This window comes from Seriola dumerili, unplaced genomic scaffold, assembly GCF_002260705.1.
Source record: "Seriola dumerili isolate Sdu_G_001 unplaced genomic scaffold, Sdu_1.0 BDQW01000216.1, whole genome shotgun sequence".
NCBI classification, from domain to species: Eukaryota; Metazoa; Chordata; class Actinopteri; order Carangiformes; family Carangidae; genus Seriola; species Seriola dumerili.
In genome coordinates this window covers 1,556,685-1,580,323 of record NW_019174471.1, presented here as the reverse complement: position 1 = coordinate 1,580,323, position 23,639 = coordinate 1,556,685, and the positions used below count along the sequence as shown (strand labels likewise).

The window sequence follows — 23,639 nt, the reverse complement described above, 5'->3', positions numbered from 1 at the left end:
AAATGACAAACCTACATATTTTGATCATCAAGTGAATTCCAGAGCTCATATCATCCGGTCACAGAAGCATCCTTTGTCTAAAGACATGCTACTGGACATTGACAATACTCTTGTCGGCCCTCTAGGCTCCACCAAGATACCCCCCTGTCCAGGCAGCTTCTCCTGTGACAACCGCACCTGTGTGAACATGACACAAGTGTGCAACGGCATCCCAGACTGTCCACGGGGCGATGATGAGTTGGTGTGTGGTGAGTTCTCATGAGATAAGTAGAGGAAGGAAGGAAGGAAGGAAGGATAGAGAGAGATGGATGAGAGAGACAGGAGGGAATGGATGAGTGAAAGAAAGTCTGTACTGTAATTTATGGTATGTTTGATAATCTTTTTCACATCTTGTTGTGTTCAGATAAAACCGTCTCACCGCCACCACCTGGCAGTAGGAACACCACTGTCCCCTGCCCTGAATACACCTGTATGGACGGATTCTGTATCCCCTTCAACATGGTAGGTGCTGGATTTCTTGTGTGACAAATAATTCATACATAGTTTCCACAAATGGCAAGCTAGCGAACAGATTTTTTCACAGACTTTCCATGTCCAAAAAGGGATAGAATTGTTGACATAGATATTCAATACAGACAATATATTCCCACATCACAAATTATAGAATGCAGAAAGAAGTACTTGTATCCCTTAATCCCTCTCAGTTATATTTAGCCAATCCTGCTCACTAACCCCATCCTCTTACCAGGTTTGTAATGATCTGGCAGACTGCCCAGACTCGTCACTAGCACCACTTGGAGGTCCCACAGATGAGCAGGGTTGTAGAACTTGGAGCCCCTGGGGTCCCTGGAGCCCCTGCAGCACCTCCTGTGGGACAGGCTCCATGAGCCGGCAGAGAACTTGCCCTCCAGGGGACCCATTGCGCCGTTGTCGGGGACAGGAAGTCCAGAGGCAGCAGTGCTTCAACACCACCTGCCCAGGTAAGGAGGTGGACAAAAAATAAATATGTTTTCGAATGAACAGTCTCAAAGTCTCAATGCATAGTTGAAAATCAATCATGTATTTGTTACTAAACTGTGATGTGATGTTGTCCCCCCTCCAGTGGATGGTCAGTGGCTGCCCTGGGTGAGCTGGTCAAACTGTTCCAGTGGTTGTGGTGGAGTGCAGGTACGACACAGAGGCTGCACCCCTCCTCGCTACGGAGGCCGAGATTGTTCTCAGCTCCCTGGATCGTCCAACGTAGCCATGGAAATCAGTAAGAGCTGTCTGTAAACTAAGGTGGAACTGAAATAAGTGATACTGAAGACGTTATTGGCTTAAAATCACTTGTTGGAAATATAGAAAGAAATGCTGCCTCAGTCTTGTGCAATCACTGAGGAAGAGTGTTCACTCTAAATGAATGGTTCACCCAAAATCCCAAAAGAGACAACACTAACTGAGTAACAGAGACTCTGTTACTGGAAAGATACGTTGTTTTGGAATTTTCTAAATTGTAATTTCTCATCGCTGTGAGCACCATAAAAAACATCCTTTCACCTCCATTGTATTTGGGTGGGGCAGAAACAAATGAATAACACAAATAAAACCAAATCTATCTGCTTGACTTGATACCACTGGTGGTAAGAGAGAAACTGTATGTTTAGGGTTTAATGAATAAAGAAATCATTATGAAATAGAACTGTTAATAGAAACTGTTGTAATCTTTTAATTTTGCTCAATATTGTTGCATCAAAAAACATGTGATGGTGGTAGATGAAAATGCAAAAACTGAATGAAATCCAGCCTCATCAAACAATTTTGATTTGATAAAGGTAAAAAAAAAAAAAAACATGTTTCTCACAAATACTAAAAAAAGATAGCAACAAAATTTAATGAGCAAGATAATAAGATGAAAAGAAAGAACTTTTTCCCTGTTCGACTCCAGAGCCTTGTCCTGACGATGGATGTGCCAACACCAGCTGTCCCACTGGGCTGGTGAGACACAGCTGTGCTCCCTGTCCAGTTTCCTGTGCCCACATCAGCAGTGGGACAACCTGTGATCCCACAGCACCCTGCTTCTCAGGTCAGTCAGGAGGAATCTGAAATACCTTGTGCCGTACAATAAATGGCTGCTTTGAAATTGCCACACTTAATATTGAGATTCCAGGGTTTTTCCTGCATAGAGAATTGGGAGGCGGCTGCCTCTGTCAAATTTTGTGCCGCCTCTGCCTCCAGACAAAGTTCTAGTACTTGTTTTCTTGGTACTCGGTGGATTTGACGTTTGTAACTGCAATTGCGGCTGTACACCACTACGGCAATGTAGTGGCACTGTATCGTCATCCATGCATCAGGCAGAGCCATCCGAAATTGCCAAAGAAGAAGAATATGAACGTGCTGAATTTTCTCCCTGCGGAAGGAGGCGGCGACCTGATTTGAGTGCAGATGCCATTAGTTCTTCTGATATGGGGAAAAAAAGTTAATTCATGTTACTGACGAGATACGGTTAATTCATCAGGACTGAAAGTAGGCCTAGTTCTCAGCCACAAGTGGAAGGTGCCCCCCCCCTAGCCTCACTTTTTTCTCACATCCTCTTTTCTCATTTACATGTTTCTACCTGCAGGTTGCTGGTGTCCAGAGGGCCAGGTGATGAGTCATACACAACAGTGTGTGTTACCAGAGGAGTGTGCATGTGAGGTCGCAGGTGTGCGTTACTGGCCGGGCCAGCAAATAAAAGTGGACTGTGAAATTTGTGTTTGTGAGAGAGGAAGACCTCAGAGATGTCAGTCCAACCCAGACTGCTCAGGTGAGTCTCTCAAATACACAAACTGCAGTGAGATCAATGTCAAACCCATAGTTGGATTTTTACACACGGTACATACTGGTTATCGTTCACCACCTCCCATGAAGTCTGAGCAGTCGGTTATGTCTTACTGTAGTACACTGTGGCTGGTCATCATGGTCTGAGTGGGGAGAGTGTTTGGGGCCCTGTGGTGTCCACAGTGTTCAGTGGTCTTTCCGCAGCCCAAACAACCCTACCAAGCACGGAGACGGGAGAATATGCAGAGGAATTTACAGGAAAGCTCGACGGTAAGTAGTCCTCTCTTGATGGGACTGTTAACTACTGACTCCTTCCACTACTCTTCTGTACACTATTACATCTCTGCCCTAGAGTCCCTATAGGGTGATTCCTAAAAATGACCCCATCGACCTCCTGATTGTGCCTCTGTCAGGTCAAAATTCACACTTCTCCAACACTTGGCAAAGTTTTCTTGATAATAACCGGATCATTTCAAATATGCTTTGTTTGAATGCTGATACTTTTGAGGACCCATCCAACCTGTCTGTTAGTGTCACCATCATGACAATTTTAAAATGGAATTGTGAGTGTAACTTTTATTTTTAAAATTACATTAAAGTTTGGTGTGGATATTTGTGGTCCATTGACAGTGAACCCTACTGGTTTTGATGACCCCTTCACCTTTTATCTATCACCACCCAAATGCAAAATTCCTCTGGTACATACCATATGAAAATCAATGAGCAGTTTAAATCAGCATCTACTGAACTTTCATGCTCTCTACATGAAATCTTATCAATTCGGTACACATGATAATCACTCACCACATTCCCTTGTTCACTGTGGATCTCTCCACAGTGAACCTATCAAACCAATATTATTTTTGAACTGTATTTTTTAAAAGTTACTGAAGATAACAAACTGTGTCCTTGGTGATCATCTACATTTCAACAACAACCTCTGTGAGGTCCCTAATAGCTATTTGTCACACTAAACACCTATGAGCAGACGCACACATGTTCTCTCACCTCCTGCAAACATGTCTGTGTGTGTATAGGTGTCAGACTGACCCCTGTGATGAGTGTGAGTACCAGGGTCAGTCCCATGCTGTGGGAGACAGATGGAGATCAGACCACTGCCAGTTATGCCACTGTCTGTCCAACCTAGCAGTGCAGTGTTCCCCCTATTGTCCATACACTGTCACTGGATGCCCACAGGTAAGAGTGTGTGTCTGTGTGTGGCCTAGTGTGTGTAAATGTGATGCACAGTGAAACCTTTGCACATTTTTCTTTTTGCGTTTGAGTATGTGATTATCTGGGCTTAAATGCACCTGTGTTTCACTGTTATCTCTTGTAAACAACCCAATGCACACTCCCCCTGAGTGACTGAGTTTAATATTGAAATTTCCTTTGTTTGTACAGGGCCAAAGTCTGGTGCCTGGAGAGGGAGACAGGTGTTGTTACTGCCAAGGTAGAACAACGACTCTTGTTCTGCTATCTACACTGATTAAATGTCTTCTTGAAAAATTCAGTTTTTCAGTTCATGTATATGTTTGAGGATGAAAAATGAGTTGAAGAGAGGACAAGTAATATAAAAACTATATAAACATCCTGCTCATTTAATCCCTCCCCAGCAAAATTGCAGTACTACTACTAGTACTTTCCTGACATTCATCTTTCTGTTCTACAACATCTCTGCATATAGATGGAAATGACACAATTCTCGTGACAATTAGCCCTGAAACTGTGACCTCCAAGCCAACAGAGGATACTTCACCCCTGGTTCCCACATATCCACTTCCTCCCGGAGGTTTGTGTCTTTTTCATGTGACCAGTTGGTCCTGCAGTTTTTCGGGTAGTGAAAGAGCATTTGATCTATTTTCACTGATTGTAATTTCCATGGAATCTCCCCTCCTCTGCTCTGTTCAGATGAGTGTTGGTCTCCCCTGGGTGTCCAGTCTTTGCCAGTTTCAAGTTTTAGTGCCTCATCACAGCAGACAGGTCACCCCCCTGAGGCAGCTCGACTCCATGGATGGGACCCCCACACAGACCTCCAGGTATACCAGGCCCAGTGATAGGTTTATAATATACAACCAGATTTTGCACTGGCACATGTTCATCCAAGTTGTTAAATCCCCACCTGCAACAAAACAGTTATTTAAAGTGGGTTAGGGTGAAAACAAAACGGTTGACGATTTGATGACATGAGGAATAAAAAAGATTTGGATAAATGGTTTTTAAACTGAGAATACATGTTCTTGACACTTGGCAGTTGGCCAGCTGTTTACGAGGCTGTAACAATAGCGATGGACATTCAAGGTCTCCTGGCAGTAATTCTGAATAATGTTGGCAACCTTCTGACTTTCCAGCAGTGTCACCAGCAGGTTGACTTCTTTGGTTTTGGGTGAAATGTCTTGACATCTGTGAGATGGATTGTTGTGAAATACATGTGTAACCAAGGAGAAACTTTCTCTTCCTCTGGCACCATCATCAGGTCGAAATTAATTTGTTCAGTACTTTAGTTTATGGCCAAAGACCTGCAAAACTAGAAACATTCCCATCAGTCTCAGCGGTACTTTGTGTTTAGAGTTGATTAGGAAAAATGTTTGCATGTGAGCATGCTGAACAAAGATGGTGAACGTTTAACATTACTTGCTAAATATCTGCATATTAACGTTTTCCCTGCAATTATGTTGGCATGTTGAAGCAAAGCATTGCTGTGTCTAAGTACAGCCTCACAGTTCCGCTTCCATGACTGTAGCTTATCAGTGTAATATTGAGCAGCATTGGGTGTATTCTGCAAAACATTTATCTGCAGGGCTGGAGTCCAGAACCGGAGGAATATAAGGACCTGCCACAGCGGAGCCCTGAGGGACACACTAGCAACACACAAAGCCCCTATCTACAGATAGACCTGCTGAAACCATACAACATCACTGGTAAGCTTTCATGCTGAAACCTTAGAATAACCATAGACTGAAACGCTGGTTTAGTGTGCTGTGTATAAACTAATTTCTATGTGAAGTTATGTTGTGTATATCAGTAAAATCAATAAAATGCATCTCTTTACCTTTCTGCAGGTGTGTTAACCCAGGGTGGTGGTGTGTTTGGCACATTCGTGTCCAGCTTTTACATCCAGTTTAGCCAGGACGGCAGACAGTGGTACACTTACAAAGAGCTTGTTGCTGATGCCCGGCCCAGAGCCAAGGTCAGTCATCAAACCAAGTCCAAACAACTTTCCACTAGATACTTTAAGGCCACTTAGCATTGTTTTTTCAGATCTTAAAGTTGATTTGTTACTTTTGTCCTTGCAGGTTTTTCTTGGTAACCATGACGATCGAGGGGTTGCTGATAGCAGACTGGACAGGATGGTGTCAGCCCAGTTTGTCCGCCTGCTGCCACATGACTTTCAGAACGGCATCTACCTTCGACTTGAGATAATGGGCTGTGGCGATGGTTGGTAGATAGTTTTCATGCTAGCTTGATGGTGATTTTGTGCACAAATGCTCATCTAAAGTCTCCTCTCCTTCAGGTTATCACTGGTTAACCACTTCCACCCCTCCTTCGCCAGTCTCCCCAGTGGGCGGCTGCAGAGTGAAGGAGTTCCAGTGCAAAAATGGTCGCTGTGTCCCAGCAGGTCCACTGGGAGTTGTCTGTGATGGAGTCAATGACTGTGGGGATGGTTCAGATGAGATGTACTGTGGTGAGCTTCCCAACCTAACACACGTTTAATTCAGTTATTCTTCATACACCCTTTCTTAACTTAGCTACCTGCATTTACATGCACTCTACTCACATCTTCCACACATGAACGTTGTCACACAAACCAAAAATATATGTAGAAATCAATTTTTATTTAGTGAACTACTCCCCACATGCAGGTACACAGCCCTCTACTACTGCCACTAGTCCACGCAGCTGTCCTGCTGGTCAGTTCTCCTGTCCCCCACCAGGGGGCTGCATAAAGGCAGGGCAACGCTGTGATGGTATCCCTCACTGTCCCAAAGGAGAGGATGAAATTGGCTGCCACCTGCACAACATCACTACCCAGTCAGACAGGTGGAGGGAAATTTTTATTGTTTCCAGAAGTCATAACGTTAGTAGTAGTAGTAGTAACTGTATTTAGACCACTTTCCATGTATTTATCCAGTTCTTCTTTTATACTTTGTGTTGTAAATTTGTCAAATAGGATTCCAGGTGTTGTATTTACTCGTCTTCAGTGTTGTCAATTATGTGACAATTTACAGACCACACACACCTACCCCTGCTCCTCTCAGGACTCCATCCATGGCTGCAGTCACTCATCCTGCAGTTACAACAGCAGTAAGGAAACGTTTAAGTGAAACAACAGCTCCTCTAAAATCTTTGTTTTCTTGTCACTGGTGTAAATAAGCTTATTTTAAAAATCTGAACTTAAAATAAATTCACAAAGGTTCTACCAGTTATGATGCTTATAAAATGTATAAAATTGCAAAATAAACTGAATTTATTTTCTAATGTATTTACAGGGTGGGGGACCAGGATATCGTGGTGAGTGTTAAATGCAGTTTGGATAGATTTATTATTTGTGTTTTTATTTTTTTTATTTCGATAACAGATGCCTCTGTTTGTTTCTTATAAAAAGTTAATGTACTGCTGCATGCCAAACATGTTTGAAGTGTTCTTTGCCAAACTGGTTCTGTTGGTGATATTAAAATTCATCATATTCTGCAGGCGTCTGCTCCTCTCCCCTTGGACTGGAGGATGGGAGAATTCGCTATGGTCAGCTGACGTCATCCTCACATCGTGAGAACAACCCTGCTGATGCTGGACGACTAAACATCATTCCTAATGTGTGAGTGGTCTGGTATTTGTATATACAGTAATAACCTCAACATTAGATAGGTTTCATGCATGCGCTTAACAGCATTTTAAATGTATTGCTGTCCATGCTTTTTGAAGAAGAGAATGTAAGGTATACAGAGAAATAACAAATCATATCGTCTTCTGTGTAGTCAGGTTATGGAGCCTGGATGGAGTCCCTTGCCTTCAGATAAACAGCCATACTTTCAGGTGGACTTCCTGGAGCCCATGTGGGTATCAGGGGTGGTGACTCAGGGGAGTCAACGCATGTGGGGTTACCTGACTAAATACCGCCTGGCCTTCGCACTGCACAGCAGCCTCTTCACAGACTACACTGAGAATGGGAAGCCTGGTGGCCCTGCTAAGGTATTTGTAGTAATTTGGACTCAAATTTTTACATCAGATGATTTCTGTCTTTGCATATATCCGTATACATTTAACATGTTCCACAATGGTGGAAGAAAAGAAAAATTCATTGCATTAATCTTGGAAAAAAGCCTCATTACATGTGTAAATATCTTCTTATTTGTGTTGCAGGTGTTTGAGGTGCGGATGGTGGGCAGGAACCCTGTGACCCGCTGGCTTGATCGGTTGGTCAGAGCTCGCTACCTGCGCATCATCCCTGTGGAGTTCAGACACACCTTCTACCTGCGGGTCGAGATCCTTGGCTGCAGAGGAGGTGAAGAATTAAATTATGCCGTTCCTAATCCAGAGGAGAGATCTCTCTCTCTCTCTCTGTCTCCGTCTCTGTCTCTCTCTCTCTCTCTCTCTCTCTCTCTCTCTCTCTCTCTCTCTCTGACCCTGTGTGTGTGAGGGGCGGGGGCAGCTCTGTGTCACACGCTTGAGCTCCATGCAACACAGACCCTGCTCTTTGTGTCTATGGCAGAGAGAAGTAAATGTTCAGAGTGTGGTTCAGTCTTTTGCATGTAAGAGAGGAAACCCGAGCAATCTCTGGAAACATCCAGTGAAAGTCCGTAACATACAGACGGAGAAATGTACAGGTTTTAATCAACTAGCTTGTAGTTTACCCGTCGTTGCGTCAGGTGTGTTTTGTATGTTTGCAGCCTGGAGCCCACACACAGAGTTAACTACATTATACGAACATGGGGTAATGATGTTGTTAATGTTACTAAAGTACCAATAAGATTACTGTTTAAGTACCGGATTGATGAGCCATATGGATAAAAGTAGTTGTCCTCTTAAAATCTTAACGATACCCATGCCTAACGATAATATGAATCAACTCTTCCTTCTGATGTTGTAGATGAGCTGGTGACCCCCAACAGTGTGACCTCGTCTCCCTCTGGTGGTGGGAAAGTGACGGTGCAGCGCTGTAAGCCAGGCCAGTTTGCGTGCCAGCACAGTGACCAGTGCGTGTCTGTCTCTGTGCTTTGTGATGGTCGACTGGACTGCAAGGACCACTCTGACGAGATCAACTGTGGTAGGAGTTGATGGATGTTGGGTCATATACAGTACATTTCATTCTTGTTCTTTCAAGTCATACTACACCACTCATACCAATTTCTAGTTTCCTTATAGGATCAATTGATTCAAACAACTTACGTTTGACAGACTGCTTGAGAGATTAGCAGTTGAAATGTACAGCACACTTCCTGCCTCCTTAGTGTTCACATCTCTTTCTCCTAATCTTCATCTTCAGGTACAGCTTCAACCAGAGGCTTTCCAGGGCTGCAGAACCAGACCATTTCCACAGGGAGATCAGGTTTTGATGGTGACAGTACGACAGGTGCCCCAGGCCTCCATACCACCAGGTCCCAAGGTAGCCTTCCTGGTGTGGCTACATCAGGGCTCACAGGTGGACCTGGACTTCAGAAGACCACAGTTCCAAGTATGATTGGCTGTTGATGGTATCTAATTGTCACTCGTTGTTTGCCAACAACAACTTTTTAATACAAAGTTCACCTAGTGTTTTATTTAACCAGTTTATTAGATTTAGGTTGTGTCTGTGCCATTTATCAGTTTATTTTTCATCGTAAATGATCAGGCCGTTGGACCACCAAACCTTCCATTTACCCAGGGGTCACCACAGGTCAGCCTGGACTTCACCTCACTACAACCCTTCACTCTGGAAGGCCTGGTTTACAAACCACAAAAGGTGCTTTGCTTTTTTTCTACAATCTACAATCATCCTTTACTTGACAGAACAGACATTTATTGCTGCCTCTATTTTCTATTTATTTACAGCCCCGTGGATCACTGCAACCCCCGATGATGGTGGCCTACCCAGAGTGCTTTGCGTGGAGGGCCAGTTTGCATGCCGGTCATTTGGCTGCGTGGACTCTGCGCAGGTGTGTGACGGCAGACAGGACTGTTTGGACGGGTCAGATGAGGAATACTGTGGTACGCATCAACACTGTGTCTGGGGGTGGGCGGGGGGCTGGAAGTACAAGTATTGGTATTGGTGATATTGGTACCACAATGGAGTTATTCACCACTGTGCAAAATCTTTAGGCTCTAAGGTGAGGATGCTTTCAAAAATAATGCCATGAATACTTTTTATTTATCAATTAACTTCATACAAGTGCAGTCAACAGAAAATATCTAAATCAAATCAATATTTGACATCTTGGAAAAATTTTTGTTAATTTATGCTGTTGAGATCAGGGCTCTGTGGGGGCATTAGCACCTGTTGCTGGACTCCTTGTTCTATTCGTCACTGCATGACTCTGGCTGCATCCACCCATCAGACTCCTCCCTTGTGGTACTGTGTAATGCATGTAAATTTAAACATCTGAACTGCCAAAAACCTTTGCCGAGTATTGTATAATTTTATAATGGACTACAAACAGATGTAAAATATAAAGTAAAATGAAAATAAGTTGTTTTAATTGTCCCAGGATATCTTATTTATGTAAAATATTGTATGTAAGTTGAATAAAGCTTTGTTATTGTATTGCCATGTCTCATCAGGCACCACAGCCAGGCCAGTGGTGACTTCGCAGCGCCCCCTGGTGCCCAGTCCATGCTCCCCCAAACAATTCCCCTGTAACAGTGGGGAGTGTGTTCACCTGGACCGCAGGTGTGATCTACACAAAGACTGCGTGGACGGGTCAGATGAAAAAGACTGTGGTAGGTTATAATTCCACCTCAAACTGGTGATGAAACCAGACAGGAAAATATCTATCTATCTATCTATCCTGTGTATATGTATATATATATATATATATATATATATATATATCCTTTTTCCTCTCCTCTAGTGGACTGCATCATGTCCCCGTGGACAGCTTGGAGTGCATGCAGTGTGTCCTGTGGTCTGGGCTCCTTGTTTCGGCAGAGGGACATACTGAGGGAGGCTTTGCCTGGAGGGGCCTGTGGTGGAGCCCAGTTCGACAGTCGAGCATGCTTCCCTCGAGCATGTCCAGGTCTGTTCTTTGAAACCTGATGTCAAATAGAACAGATGCTTCACAAGTATCTGATATCTGATTTAATGGTTATCACAATGTTATTCTCTGTAGTTGATGGTCATTGGGCAGAGTGGACAGAGTGGTCAGACTGTGATGTTCAGTGTGGAGGTGGAGTCAGGCAGAGGAACAGAACCTGCTCTGCTCCCCCTCCTAAGAATGATGGGCGGGACTGTGAGGGCATGACCCTGCAGAGCCAGAGCTGCAACACCCAGTCTTGCACCAAAGAAATCGGCACACAGACAGGTGAGTTTGTCAAACATTAAATTTTGCTGATGGTGTTTAAAGCCTTGAAGTGTTTTTTTCCAGCCTGAGAACAGTAGTTATATACTCTGTAAACTGTCTGAGTTACACCTCTGTTCTGTGTAAGCATACTAACAAACTGACCGGTGTGTTCAGGTTGTGCCAACGGTATGGTGCTGGTGACTGAGGCAGACTGCCAGGCTGGAAGAGTTGAGCCTTGTCCTCCTACCTGCTCACACCTCAGCTTGACCAACAACTGCACTGCAGCATGTATCCTGGGTAGGATTCACAGTGTTTTTGGAATTTAGATTATAATGTCTGTGCAGCTGTAATGCATCTATTGTACTATCTATTGTGGGAAGTTCCATGCAGAAACTTTGGATGGTCTCTTATCTTAAAGTAAAAAGCTTGTGCTCATTGAGAATCTATTGTTGCATACAAACTGATCAGGCACATGATAATACATCTTTTATATGCTGGAATAATTTATAATACCCTCAAGAGAAATTGTAAATTGTTATTGTGATATTGTCAAGATAAACAGTCAGAGATGAACTTGGGTACTTTGGGTTAGCGCTGCCAAAATCAAAACAGTCTCTTGCACAGCAGATGAGGCCATATTAAATTGTCTATGGTCTATTGTCTGTTAAATGATTTCGGACTTGATAGTGTGTGTAAAATTGCCAACTCACTGAATCACAGACTATAAAGCAAAACCTTTTTAAAACAAGCCTGATGGTGATATTTTTGCAGGAATTATATTGGCTCACATAGGCTCAGTCATTCGTAGATAAAACACCGATTCAGACATAAATAATGTCTTTTTTTCCAGGGTGTCGCTGTCCTAGTGGTCTGTACCTTCAGGAGGGGCGATGTGTAAATGCCACACAATGTGTCTGTCACTGGAACAGCCAAACACTGCAGCCAGGACAGACAGTCAGCAGGGACCAGTGTACCACATGGTAAGAGACACAGGCATATTTGCTTTGGAAAGTAGCCTGGTTTTCATAACTGGTGACATTTCTAAAATGCTAATTGACTCAAATTTTACCTTCTTAAACGTCAAATAACTTAATTGAAATGGTTATTTTTATGTCATAGTCTTATTCTTCCTATTTATTTTTTTTAAATATACACTTTTTTCTTGGACCACTGGGTCCTTAGCTTTTACTATTGATTTCTTAATAATTAAAAAAAAAATCTAACTGTCAGAAATGCCCCACCAGTGTGTGCAGGGATGGACAAGTCACCTGTGACACCTCCAGCTGTGTGGCGAGCTGTCACTGGTCAACCTGGTCGTCATGGTCACCATGTGATGTCACCTGTGGTCTGGGCCTAAAGCATCGATACAGGTGAACCGGTTTAACTGAACAGCGAATCTACTCTTACTCTTTGGTGCATGGAGGTCAAACAGTTGGACCCTTTTTCACAACAGATGTGTGCTTATATTGAATTTAGTAAATAATCCTGTACTTATTTTTTCTCTTTGCTGTCTTTTGTACACTCTAATAACACAGTTTTTTTTCTAACTGCTCACATTGTATGTAGGTTTTCAAGTTCTTGGTTTGCTGTTACTGCTAACACACCACCTATTAAAGTTCTTATGCCCTGAATCTGTTGCCTCAGGTCCCCAGTGAAGCCAGCAGGAGCAGTCAGAGTCCAGCCCTGTCCAGGAGATTCCACTGAGGCCCGCAGCTGCTCCACCCCCTGCCTCCCTGGTATAACTGCTCACAACATGCACACAACAGTAACACTAATTCCCCCACACTGAGAACAACAATTACAGAAAACTAAAGCTGTAAAGATTAGTTGATTAGCTGATCCCAAAAAAATGTGATAATTGATTATTTTGATAATCAATTTAATCATTTAAGCAATTTTCAAGCAAATCATGCAACAATAACTTGCAGCTCCTCTTGGTCTTGTAATATAGTAAATTGAATATTTTCTGGTTTTGTTATGTACAGTAGGTTGGACAAAACAATATATTTATAACTATTACGTTGTGCTATAGGATATTATATATGATATTTTCCCAGTTTTCTGTTGTTTCATAGGTCAGATGATTGTTAGTTATTTGCAGCCCTACAATAAAGCCTTTCCTCAAGTTAAATGCAAGTCAGTATCCTAGTTTTGTAAATCAATTGCATACTCACCACCTGATGGTGTTATGGTGACTTTGCCATTCTCTTGTGCAGTGCTACCAGAAGGTGTTTGGAGTAAATGGACAGGCTGGTCCGAGTGCAGTAAGACATGCTTCAACCTCGTAGATGAGGTGGGAGTCAGACGACGATTCCGCAGCTGCAACCACACACTCGCTTCACTCAACCACACACACTCTGGCTGTGATGGAGACAGCGAGGAGCAAGAGCCTTGCAACACTGTACACTGTCCAGGTCTATAATTCCTTAGTTTCTGGTAATGTGTTTTTGTTTTGGATAAAAAAATCTCTGAAGGTAAAAAGCTAAGTTTAGTTTTGTACTTCCAGTGAATGGTGGTTGGTCAGACTGGTCGCCGTGGTCCCAGTGTTCATCCGAGTGTGACTCTGGTGTCCAAACGAGAGAGCGATTCTGCAGTTCACCCTCACCACAGCATGGGGGCAGCAGCTGCCCTGGGCCTCACATGCAGACAAGAGACTGCAACTCCCACCCTTGCTCAGGTGCTGCATCATGTTTTCTTATTGCTCAGACTATGGAGGGCCACTGAATAATATGTGCAAATTAGTAATACATTATAATAAAATTGTGTCGGTGGTGTTTTATTGCACAGTATTTTTCAGTTGCTCCCGTTTTTTTACATCATTCTTATTTCCACTCCTTCTGCTCTCAGGTGAGTGTCCGGAGGGCATGGTGTACATGACAGCAGCTGAATGTGAGGCTCAAGGCGGTGCGTGTCCACGGGTGTGTTTGGACATGACCTCCACAGATGTGCAGTGTGCCACTGCCTGTTACGACGGCTGCTACTGCGCTCTGGGCTTCTACCTGTTGAACGGCAGCTGTGTGCCCTTGGCACAGTGCCCGTGTTACCATCAGGGGGAGACGTACCCAGCTGGTGCCACCCTGCGTGTTGATGCCTGCAATAACTGGTGCTGATATGACAAAAATGATACCTCTGTTTACTCATGGGATAAATTAAATTTTGTCTAAAAACATCCATGAATGCACTTACTGTGGGAATACATGCCATAAACAAATGTCACCTGTACTTGTGTCTCTTACAGCACCTGCACTAATGGAGAGATGCAGTGTGGAACAGCTCCTTGCTCTGGTTAGTGCTTTACTATCATTTGCAATTGTTAATGTACATTTTTTTTATCTCTATGTCTGCCATTCCTCCGTGTTCCTCACTGTCTTTTCTTGTTTTCCCAACTCTTTTTTTATTGTCTCTGTCTTTCTGTAACCTGTCTATATGTGTGTCTCTCAGTGGACTGTGGCTGGAGCAGCTGGACCCAATGGAGCACCTGTAGTCGAACATGTGATGTTGGTGTGAGAAGGAGGTATCGATCAGGAACTAATCCTCCTCCGGCGTTCGGGGGTCGTCCCTGCAAAGGAGACAGAATCGGGATCGATACCTGCAGCATTGAACCCTGCTTTGGTTAGAAAAAATTCCTTTGTTGGTAATGTTTTCTTTACATGATCGTAACTATAAAATATCATAACTAAAAGCTGGATTTTTGGAAGTTTGCTGTTTTCACTTTATTATTCACTAAAAACAAACCACAGATTAAAAAATAAGAGACGTTTATCCAGTTATGTTGTGTGCCAGGTGTGAAGGAGCCGTGGAGTACATGGTCAAAGTGCTCAGTGACATGTGGAGGAGGTTACAGGACCAGAACCCGTGGGCCGATTAGAATCCATGGCACCGCTCAGCAGTTCAGCGCCTGTAATCTGCAGCCCTGTGGTACAGCAAGAACCTCACACTCATATAACAAATACTATTATGTTTTCAAGAAAACATAAGGTTGTATTTTACTTGTCATATCTCAAATTTATTATTTATGAAATAATATGGTGTTTTATCATACCAGAAAACAACAATAAGAAGCTAGTAAGGTAAACAACTTTATATGCTCAAACTGGGTCACAGAAAGTCATAACTAATTGTAGTAGCAACAACAACAAAAACAAAAAATGGCAATGTTTCTGTTTATCAAATGATGCATTTGAAAAATGCTAAAAAAAAAAAAAAATCATAGTGGTAGACTAGTAGAAGTAGATGTTTATGTCAACCTTGGCATTTAAAAATGTGTATTTCCTTGACAGATAATGGATCATACTGTATTGTTTTGAAATGAAAGATTTAGTTGCCATAGTATGTCACATTGGTGAAGTAAAGGGCTTGGACATCAGCAAGTCCTTGTTGATCTGACACGTCTTTAATACATTCATGTTTTTGATTAAAATACCTTGAGGTTTTCTTCTTGCACACCTTTGCTGTGTCAGGTGGTGGCCGACTGTGTCCTCCAGGCCAGGATTGGAAGCAGTGTGTGAAGGGGGCAGTGTCGTGCACAGACCTCACAATGGACCTCAGCAGGAACTGCACACCTGGCTGCCAGTGTCCACAAGGGACTGTCCAACAGGTGGGTGGGCTGGCTGTGCACAAATGTAAGTAGACAGACATGTACAAGAAATAAGGCTCTTATTGTTCATGATCCTCTATATTCCCAGGATGATGTATGTGTGCAGGAGTCTGACTGTCGCTGTGATGTGAATGGGGAGCAGTACAAACCAGGAGACATTGTCCCCACAGACTGCAACAACTGGTAAGTAGAACTGAATAATGAATTTAACTCCACCAGCATGTGTTTTTGTTTGTCAGTATAAGAGATAAAATGATGATTTCATTTGTTTGTGTTTTTATATTTCAGTACATGTGAAGCAGGGAGGCTGGTAAACTGCTCTCAAGGCAGCTGCAATGGTAAGAACTCCTCTTTAATATAGCCACTGTGATTTTTTCTTTGCTTTGTCTTTGTTGTTTTCATGTCAGTTTGCATAACAGTAATTTACATGTCAGTAATCTCTAATCCAAATCCTGTATACAGTAATATACAGTATCTCTAAGATTGAACTTTTAAAGTGTAAGGAATTGTCTGTCGTCACAGTCAATGTAAACAGCCCCTCACAATTGACAATGAAGCAAAACAGAGTGAAAAACAGAATTACCTTATTGTACTTCATTTTATCTCTTCATTTCCTGCTCATACACACACAATCTTTGTAGTTGATGGCCAGTGGTCTCAGTGGACTCCTTGGGGTCAGTGCTCAGTGTCGTGTGGAGCGGGTCTCCAGTCTCGGTACCGGTTCTGTTCTAGTCCCCATCGTTCTGGAAGTGGCCTGCCGTGTCTGGGACCTCACAGAGAGGACCAGGTCTGCATCAGCACCCCATGTGATCGTGAGTTTATTTGGTGTTAAGTTGTACTGACACTCTATTGATATTTAAATATTCTATGTTGGCATTAGATTTTCACACACACTCATCTTTTTACATTGGTTGTATGTCCATTTTGAGTCAGACCACATCCATGTAGACTGTTGAAGATCTGTCAGCAAAGTTTCATTTTTTTCCCTCATACATAATTTGTTCTGGAAGGAGTCAAAATGACACGTGAACATCCTGTGAGCCATAAAATGTGTCAATAAAAGTAAACAACCTAATCACAGTAACACACAATATAGGTCACAACATTTTTATGGTTTAAAGCTCATGTGATCTGCACAAGGTGACATTTCAGACTCGGTCTACATTTAAGTTCTGGACTTTTGTTTAAAATTCTTTTATGAAAACAGTGATATAATGCAAAAAAGGTATAAAGTTAAACTCTTTTGCTTGTTTTTAGTAGCCAGATTAATACTTAACACCCAGTATATCATTGATGTAACCAGATTTTTGTAAATGACTGTCCCTTCCTGGTTGATTGATGTATTTACCAGCTAATGCTGAACTGATATTTTCAGTTGATTAATCTTCATTTGCCATGGAGTTGTTTTGATTAGTTTTTTTTACACTACACCATGATGTGTTCCAGGTGACGGTGGTTGGGGTCAGTGGAGTAACTGGACGGAGTGTACCAAGTCATGTGGTGGGGGCATTCGGAGCCGGAGGAGAGAGTGTGACAGTCCCAGTCCAGTGGGGGAGGGAAATTACTGTGAGGGGCTGGGAACTGAGGTTGTAGCCTGTAACACTGACCATTGTCCAGGTATGTGTGTAAACTGTAGAGGTATCTGTATGTGTTCTCTGTCCAACCACATTGTGTTTTCTCTTCACTACAGTACAGCTGGTTCTATGTCAGTGTAATGACAACATGTAACTGTGTGTTCTCAGTTGCACCATGTTCTCAGGTTCCAGGCACAGCATTCAGTAGCTGTGGTCCCTCCTGCCCTCGCTCCTGTGATGACCTGGCAGTGAGTGTTACACCAAACACAACTCCTGTTTAAAATGAAGTCGTGATTTATGGATAAAAAATAATACAATTTGGTGATGTTAAGGTGATTTCCTTCCTGTCCCTCAGCACTGTGAGTGGCGATGTGAGCCAGGGTGTTACTGCACAGGGGGAAAGGTTCTGTCTGCTAATGGGACAGTCTGCATAGAGAGAGAAGACTGTCCCTGCCTGGACCTCAGCACTGGACTCTGGTTGGAACCAGGAGAGACAGCAAAAGCCAGTGACGGATGTAACAACTGGTCAGAATAATAAAGATACAAAGATCACCCATAGCACATGCATGTACACTGCATTTGCATATCACAAAGAAACACTGAGAAAAAACCGACAGGAAAGTTATTATGTTGTGTTTCCTGTGTTTCAGCACCTGTGAGGGAGGGAGGCTCAACTGCACTAGATACACCTGCCCAGGTGAGTAAGACCTGTAAACCTCTGTATGTGATGAAAAGAAGTAGTTATGCATGATCAATGAACAACTTATAAGGCTAGACATTTTTAATTGGCTGGTGTACAGGTTTAAAAAATATGACCTGTCATTAGTTTAATAGTAAATTGATGAGTAAGTTGATTGATAGTAAATGAATAATGATAAATTATATTTGATAATGGCTGTAAATTCGATTTGTGTTTCCAGTGTCAGGTGACTGGTGTGAGTGGTCAGAGTGGACTCCTTGCTCCAGGACCTGTGGGGCAGAGTCGGTGTCCCGCTACAGGAGCTGTAGCTGTCCTGAGCCCAAGGCTGGAGGAGCAGCCTGCTCTGGAGAACAGGAAATACACAACGGGGTCGGAGTTCAAATCCAGAGACAGCCCTGCCCTGTTATCACCTTCTGTCCAGGTAAGACGCCGCCACTGAGCGGCAGGGACATTTATTTAGAACTTTTATAGGTTCATAAAGATGTTGGTAGAAACTGAGCTTACTGGTAAAATAATGCAGATAATTTAAGACTCTTTTGGCTGAAATTATTTACAGCCAGAGACCCTCAGATCACTCAGCCAAGTTTTCCCTCGTGTTTCATCCCTGTTTTTGTCATGCTTGTCTTTTGAATCTCCTCCATCTTTTTCTCTCCTGCTGCTATTCTTTGTCTGCTAATTTTTATCTGTGTCTTACTCATCTTTTGGTGTAGACAGATGTATCAACTTCTCCCTGTTTTCCTTTTCAGTTCCCAGCTCTTATTTTCTGTCTTTGTTTCTTTTCCTCTCTCTGTCTCTCTAGTCCACGGTTCATGGAGTCTGTGGTCGGCATGGTCAGACTGTGATGGGTGCGCTGGATCATCCACTCGCACCAGGGAATGTAACAGCCCTCCTGCCAGGTTTGGTGGCCTGCCCTGTCTTGGAGAGAGCAGGCAGAGCCGTGGTTGCCATGACAACAACACCGTCTGCTCAGGTCAGTGTAATAAAGGATTGTATATTAATTGTGGATGTATGTAGAAAAGCACTCATGTCCCACTTAGTAAGAGTGGTTACTGGATTAAAATGAGGATAGCTTGAGGAGATGTGTCGCTGCTGGTGAAGCCTGGGAGAGAGAGAAGAGACGGCTTGAAGACAAAAGGCCTGTTGAAATGAAATGGCTGTCTGAAGGGGAAGATTAATGAACTCTGCTTCAGTTGAACTCTTTCTGCCCTCCCTTGTCTCTGCATATGTCCAACCCCTGCAGAATGATAGTAGGGTTTACTGACAAACACCAAGGTGACAGGCCTCTGCACTGCTGCGATAAAGCAAAAGGTCTGCGCACAGAAACACAAATGTCAGGGAGAGTCCATCCAAACACTGTTCATCAATCACTTAACTTCAATAATGCATTTAATTTATTAACACACACCAACAACCTTATTGGTTTTTCATCACATCTTTGAAAGTTTCTATTTTCCAGCAGCCACTCATTTCATTAACCTGACCCACACCTCTGTCCATCTGGGGACCAGAACTTGACCTCAGCCCTTGGTGGATTGCATTTCTTTCCAGTCCAGCTCGTTTCGAGTTCTCTTTTATATTGCATTAAACTCTAAAGGCATGTTAGACCTTACAACCCTTTAGTTCCCTCCCTGTATTAATTGTCTTCAAACTGTGTTCCCCCCTGTCTTCTAAAGAATGCGGTGGAGGCCAGGAAGAATGGCCCTGTGGGAAGCCCTGTCCTCGCTCCTGTTCGGATCTCCATGGTGACACAGTGTGCTTGGACTCCCCCGGGTGCAGCCGCACTTGTGGTTGTCCAGGTGACATGGTTCTGCAGGATGGAGTGTGTGTGGCCAGGGAGGAATGTCGCTGCAAATACCACAACAGCTCTCATACTGGTTAGATCCACAGTCTGTTTATTTGTACATACATTGTATGAGTAAAGTGTGTTGGACTAAGCAGAGATTAGTCTGATCAATAGATGTTTGTCTCTGGTTATTGATATGTTATATCTCTTTGGTTTGCTCACTGGGCAGGTGGTCTAGATTCCAGTAATGGATCATGGGTATGGCCTGGTGGATCTGATTGGCAGTTTGCAAATCCAGGAGAGAGCATCATCAGCGACTGCAAAAACTGGTACAATAGCATTTTGATTCTTGTAATAATATCAGTTTATATGATATATAATTTAGTTCAATTTAATATATGAAAAACAAAAATTTCAGTATCTTTATTTTCATTTCTTTTTGTGTCGTCTTCCTCACTTTATCTCAGTTCATGCGAGGCTGGGGTTCTGCACTGTCAATCAGTCCCTGGTTGCAATGTTGACGGTGGCTGGAGCCAGTGGGGAGCCTGGACCGAGTGCTCGCTTCCTTGTGGAGGAGGAGTCAAGTTCAGGAGACGCCAGTGTGATAATCCATCTCCTCAGAGTGGTGGAAGAGGCTGCCTGGGAGTCTCTGAGCAGCAGAAAGACTGCAACATACACCCCTGTACAGGTAGTCCTGTCGGACCAATCCAACTTAAAACTTGATGACTTGATAAAAACAAAAAAGGCTTTCATCCCTCGTGGTAATTTAAGAAACAAAGTCCTGACCCACTGTACATTTATGAGGTTAAATGTACTCCTTTGCAAAGTGAGATATTCAACAATACATGATGAAAGGCTTTCCTTAAAGTTATGGAGAAGAAGTTTGTTCCTTGAATTTGTAGAGAATCTTGTTATTTCTTTATTGGAACTTCAGGTAAAATTATGGGAATTACGATACAGATTAAAATTAATTACATATACAGCCTTTGTTATTAAATCAAAGTATGTCCCTGTCTCCCTGTATCTATTCTTGTCTTCACATCTCTGTGTTTTGTCCCCCAGACTCAGGGGGCCCATGGCTGCCCTGGTCTCAGTGGTCTGCGTGTTCGGTCAGCTGTGGTGGAGGGCAGCAGTCCCGCTCTCGTCTCTGCAGCTCTTTACCCTGCAGCGGCCTCAGTCGCCAGAGCAAGATTTGCAACACCCAGGTCTGCCTCGGTGAGTACCTGTCTACTGTAGAATACCTGTAGCTGTATTATCAAACTTATTTTAACTGTAATATCCAGGCTAACCTTCTAGAAAAGCTCTTGCAGACTCTTTTTGAAAGTCTTTACTCAATGTCACTGTGCGAATGTCATGTCACTGTGCAGAGGTGGGCTGCCCTCCGGGCAGGCTGTACAGGGAGTGTGAACGAGGTGAAGGTTGTCCGTTCAGCTGTGCTCAGGTCAGCGGCAGAGAGGCCTGCTACTCAGATGGCTGCGAAGAAGGCTGCCACTGCCCTCCGCACACCTACCAACACCATGGAGTCTGCCTGCAGGTGGGTTCCCTGTCACAATAGAGTCATGGTAGCTAAATCTGAATAAAGCTTTTAGAATTTAATACACAAAGGACAAATAGTAGTATTCAATACATTTCTGTAACTGTAATTCAACATTGAAAACAATAGTTTTGCATTTAAGGTGACTCTGTAATGTGTGTGTTTCAGGAGTGTCCGTGTCTGGTTGACAGAGCATTTCTGGCATCCTTGCAGAGTGTCTCTGTCATACCAGTCTCATCTCTGCTCCTTAACAATATCTCTGAGGGAATGGAGCTTCAGTCTGGAGACACCCTGGTTCATGACTGCAGCACATGGTGAGCAGAGAATCTTGGGAATATTTGCAGCTATATCGCATTTCATACAGTCCTTTATTGCCTACTACACCCACTTTCTTCTACTGCTCGACCATTAGAAGGTGTCCATAATTCCTGAAAACATCTTAAAGCTTTTAAAAATTAAGTATTTCAATTTAAATGCTAAACAGTTATACTGTTCATATACAGTACACCTAGCTGTAAAATTATTGCCTGTAACTTTTGGGCAGTCAACTTCCTGTCCCTTCAAACCATATCACAACTGAGCCCTTCCTCCCTCCTGCTCCCCGCAGTGGCTGTGAACACGGCAGGTGGAATTGTTCCTTGGAGCATTGCCCAGTCGATGGAGGCCTATCACCCTGGGGCCCTTGGAACCGATGTTCACTGTCATGTGGAGGTCTTGGTCTGAAAACTCGCTCCAGGGGCTGCACTCAGCCTGCCCCGGCCCATGGAGGGAGAGATTGCCAGGGGCCACGCCAAGAAACCACCTACTGCCAGGCCCCTGACTGCCCAGGTACAGGGGGGTGTCTGCTTACTGTATGTAATGGGTGCTATACATTAAATTTAATCATAAAGGCTTTTCTTTGTCTTTTAGTTTCCACCCAGTCTGAAAAGAAAGTACATACAGCCAATGCTTGTTTGTGCACAATTCTAAATAATGGAGTTTGTACTAATAATCAGTTTTTACGTGTTTCTGACAGTGATTGTTGGTCCTACAGAAGAACCAGCTTTACCAGGTAAATGATCCGTTGAAGTTTAATACCAGACGGTGTTTATCTCCTTCTCTGGCATTTTTCTTAATTTCTTTTTTCACCTCTTTCTTGCTTCCTTCTCCCCTACTAGTCTGTATGGTGATTGTTGTTGTGATGTGCAATGTTAATTTAAAACTCTGTCTGCTAAAACATTTTCTCTCATGAGACAGTAAAGATTTTGTTTGAATATCTTCTCGTCTTTTGATCCTCTTTCCTCATCCGTCTTCTTTAGATGAGGATGCTGGCTTCTCTCCCTGGTCTTTGTGGAGTCCCTGCACTAAGACCTGCACTGATGCTCTGAAGCCAGCCATGAAGTCCCGTCATCGACGGTGTGTCAAACCTCCTTGCTCCGGAAGCTCTCATCAAGAGAAGGCCTGTAACCTGCCCCAGTGTCCAGGTGCGACCAGCACTTACATCTCTTACCTCTGTCGGACTGTATGATTGATACCAAATCTTACCTGTATATTCCTGTCAATATACAGTAAAAGTGAATCTCACAAACCATCTGCTTGCTCATGCTGTAAACTAAGCCTTGTAGATTTTTCTCTTGTCAACGCTTTAACAGAACATCTCCTGCAAATCCAGCAGGCTTGATGTCTTCTATTTCCAATAGCAATATAGTAAATAGTGAGATTACAAGAGTAAGTGGCACTTACAGGAATCAGGATACAGGTTCAAATGTAGTACTGTATGTATGAAAGAACTGAAGCGAAGGGACTGTTATCGGTCTGTTAAATACCCCAGTAGTTAATAATAGAGTACTGTACTTGTATCAGGCATCTCCAATGCAAGTGACTGTGGGCACATTAATGACAGTTGCCATTCAACTGATTATTTCAGACAACCGAAGATTAATTTTTCATATTTTTAGAGCCTGTGTTTGACAGAGAGAGCACATGTTGTAAGTAATGATCTGCATTCCCCCAGTTAAACATTTCTTCAAACTGAATTTTATTACATTTGCTGTTTTGCTATTTGAGATTGCAAAAAAAAACCCCAAAAAACATGCTTATCTCATTGACGGCAGAACAGATTTTGTAGCGGACTTGTTTTATTTACTGATCAGTGCAGACATAAGAGATTAGTGCGGGCTAGCTGTATTTTTTAGCAACTTTGTT

The 23,639-nt window shown here is 43.1% G+C and overlaps 1 protein-coding gene across 1 annotated transcript in view; it reads left to right on the top strand.

The window, feature by feature from the left end:
- The window catches only part of sspo (SCO-spondin), a 68,861-nt gene that overhangs the window by 17,818 nt on the left and 27,404 nt on the right, over positions 1-23,639 (top strand). Inside the window, exons 32-80 of the mRNA XM_022754019.1 lie at positions 404-501; positions 749-980; positions 1,103-1,255; positions 1,925-2,062; positions 2,600-2,782; positions 2,916-3,066; positions 3,834-4,005; positions 4,534-4,585; positions 4,705-4,832; positions 5,594-5,714; positions 5,856-5,983; positions 6,090-6,231; positions 6,347-6,478; positions 7,489-7,609; positions 7,770-7,983; positions 8,155-8,296; positions 8,882-9,058; positions 9,278-9,466; positions 9,823-9,978; positions 10,549-10,707; positions 10,839-11,003; positions 11,097-11,288; positions 11,442-11,564; positions 12,118-12,247; positions 12,512-12,637; positions 12,912-13,003; positions 13,496-13,681; positions 13,774-13,944; positions 14,115-14,370; positions 14,704-14,879; positions 15,728-15,864; positions 15,953-16,047; positions 16,153-16,202; positions 16,506-16,676; positions 17,311-17,481; positions 17,607-17,690; positions 17,864-17,963; positions 18,089-18,135; positions 18,359-18,559; positions 18,938-19,108; positions 19,812-20,012; positions 20,160-20,250; positions 20,389-20,609; positions 20,984-21,136; positions 21,289-21,455; positions 21,624-21,769; positions 22,063-22,283; positions 22,471-22,506; positions 22,754-22,918. Coding sequence (XP_022609740.1) covers positions 404-501; positions 749-980; positions 1,103-1,255; positions 1,925-2,062; positions 2,600-2,782; positions 2,916-3,066; positions 3,834-4,005; positions 4,534-4,585; positions 4,705-4,832; positions 5,594-5,714; positions 5,856-5,983; positions 6,090-6,231; positions 6,347-6,478; positions 7,489-7,609; positions 7,770-7,983; positions 8,155-8,296; positions 8,882-9,058; positions 9,278-9,466; positions 9,823-9,978; positions 10,549-10,707; positions 10,839-11,003; positions 11,097-11,288; positions 11,442-11,564; positions 12,118-12,247; positions 12,512-12,637; positions 12,912-13,003; positions 13,496-13,681; positions 13,774-13,944; positions 14,115-14,370; positions 14,704-14,879; positions 15,728-15,864; positions 15,953-16,047; positions 16,153-16,202; positions 16,506-16,676; positions 17,311-17,481; positions 17,607-17,690; positions 17,864-17,963; positions 18,089-18,135; positions 18,359-18,559; positions 18,938-19,108; positions 19,812-20,012; positions 20,160-20,250; positions 20,389-20,609; positions 20,984-21,136; positions 21,289-21,455; positions 21,624-21,769; positions 22,063-22,283; positions 22,471-22,506; positions 22,754-22,918 — 7,233 coding nt within the window. The remainder of the gene's footprint in view (positions 1-403; positions 502-748; positions 981-1,102; positions 1,256-1,924; positions 2,063-2,599; positions 2,783-2,915; positions 3,067-3,833; positions 4,006-4,533; positions 4,586-4,704; positions 4,833-5,593; positions 5,715-5,855; positions 5,984-6,089; positions 6,232-6,346; positions 6,479-7,488; positions 7,610-7,769; positions 7,984-8,154; positions 8,297-8,881; positions 9,059-9,277; positions 9,467-9,822; positions 9,979-10,548; positions 10,708-10,838; positions 11,004-11,096; positions 11,289-11,441; positions 11,565-12,117; positions 12,248-12,511; positions 12,638-12,911; positions 13,004-13,495; positions 13,682-13,773; positions 13,945-14,114; positions 14,371-14,703; positions 14,880-15,727; positions 15,865-15,952; positions 16,048-16,152; positions 16,203-16,505; positions 16,677-17,310; positions 17,482-17,606; positions 17,691-17,863; positions 17,964-18,088; positions 18,136-18,358; positions 18,560-18,937; positions 19,109-19,811; positions 20,013-20,159; positions 20,251-20,388; positions 20,610-20,983; positions 21,137-21,288; positions 21,456-21,623; positions 21,770-22,062; positions 22,284-22,470; positions 22,507-22,753; positions 22,919-23,639) is intronic.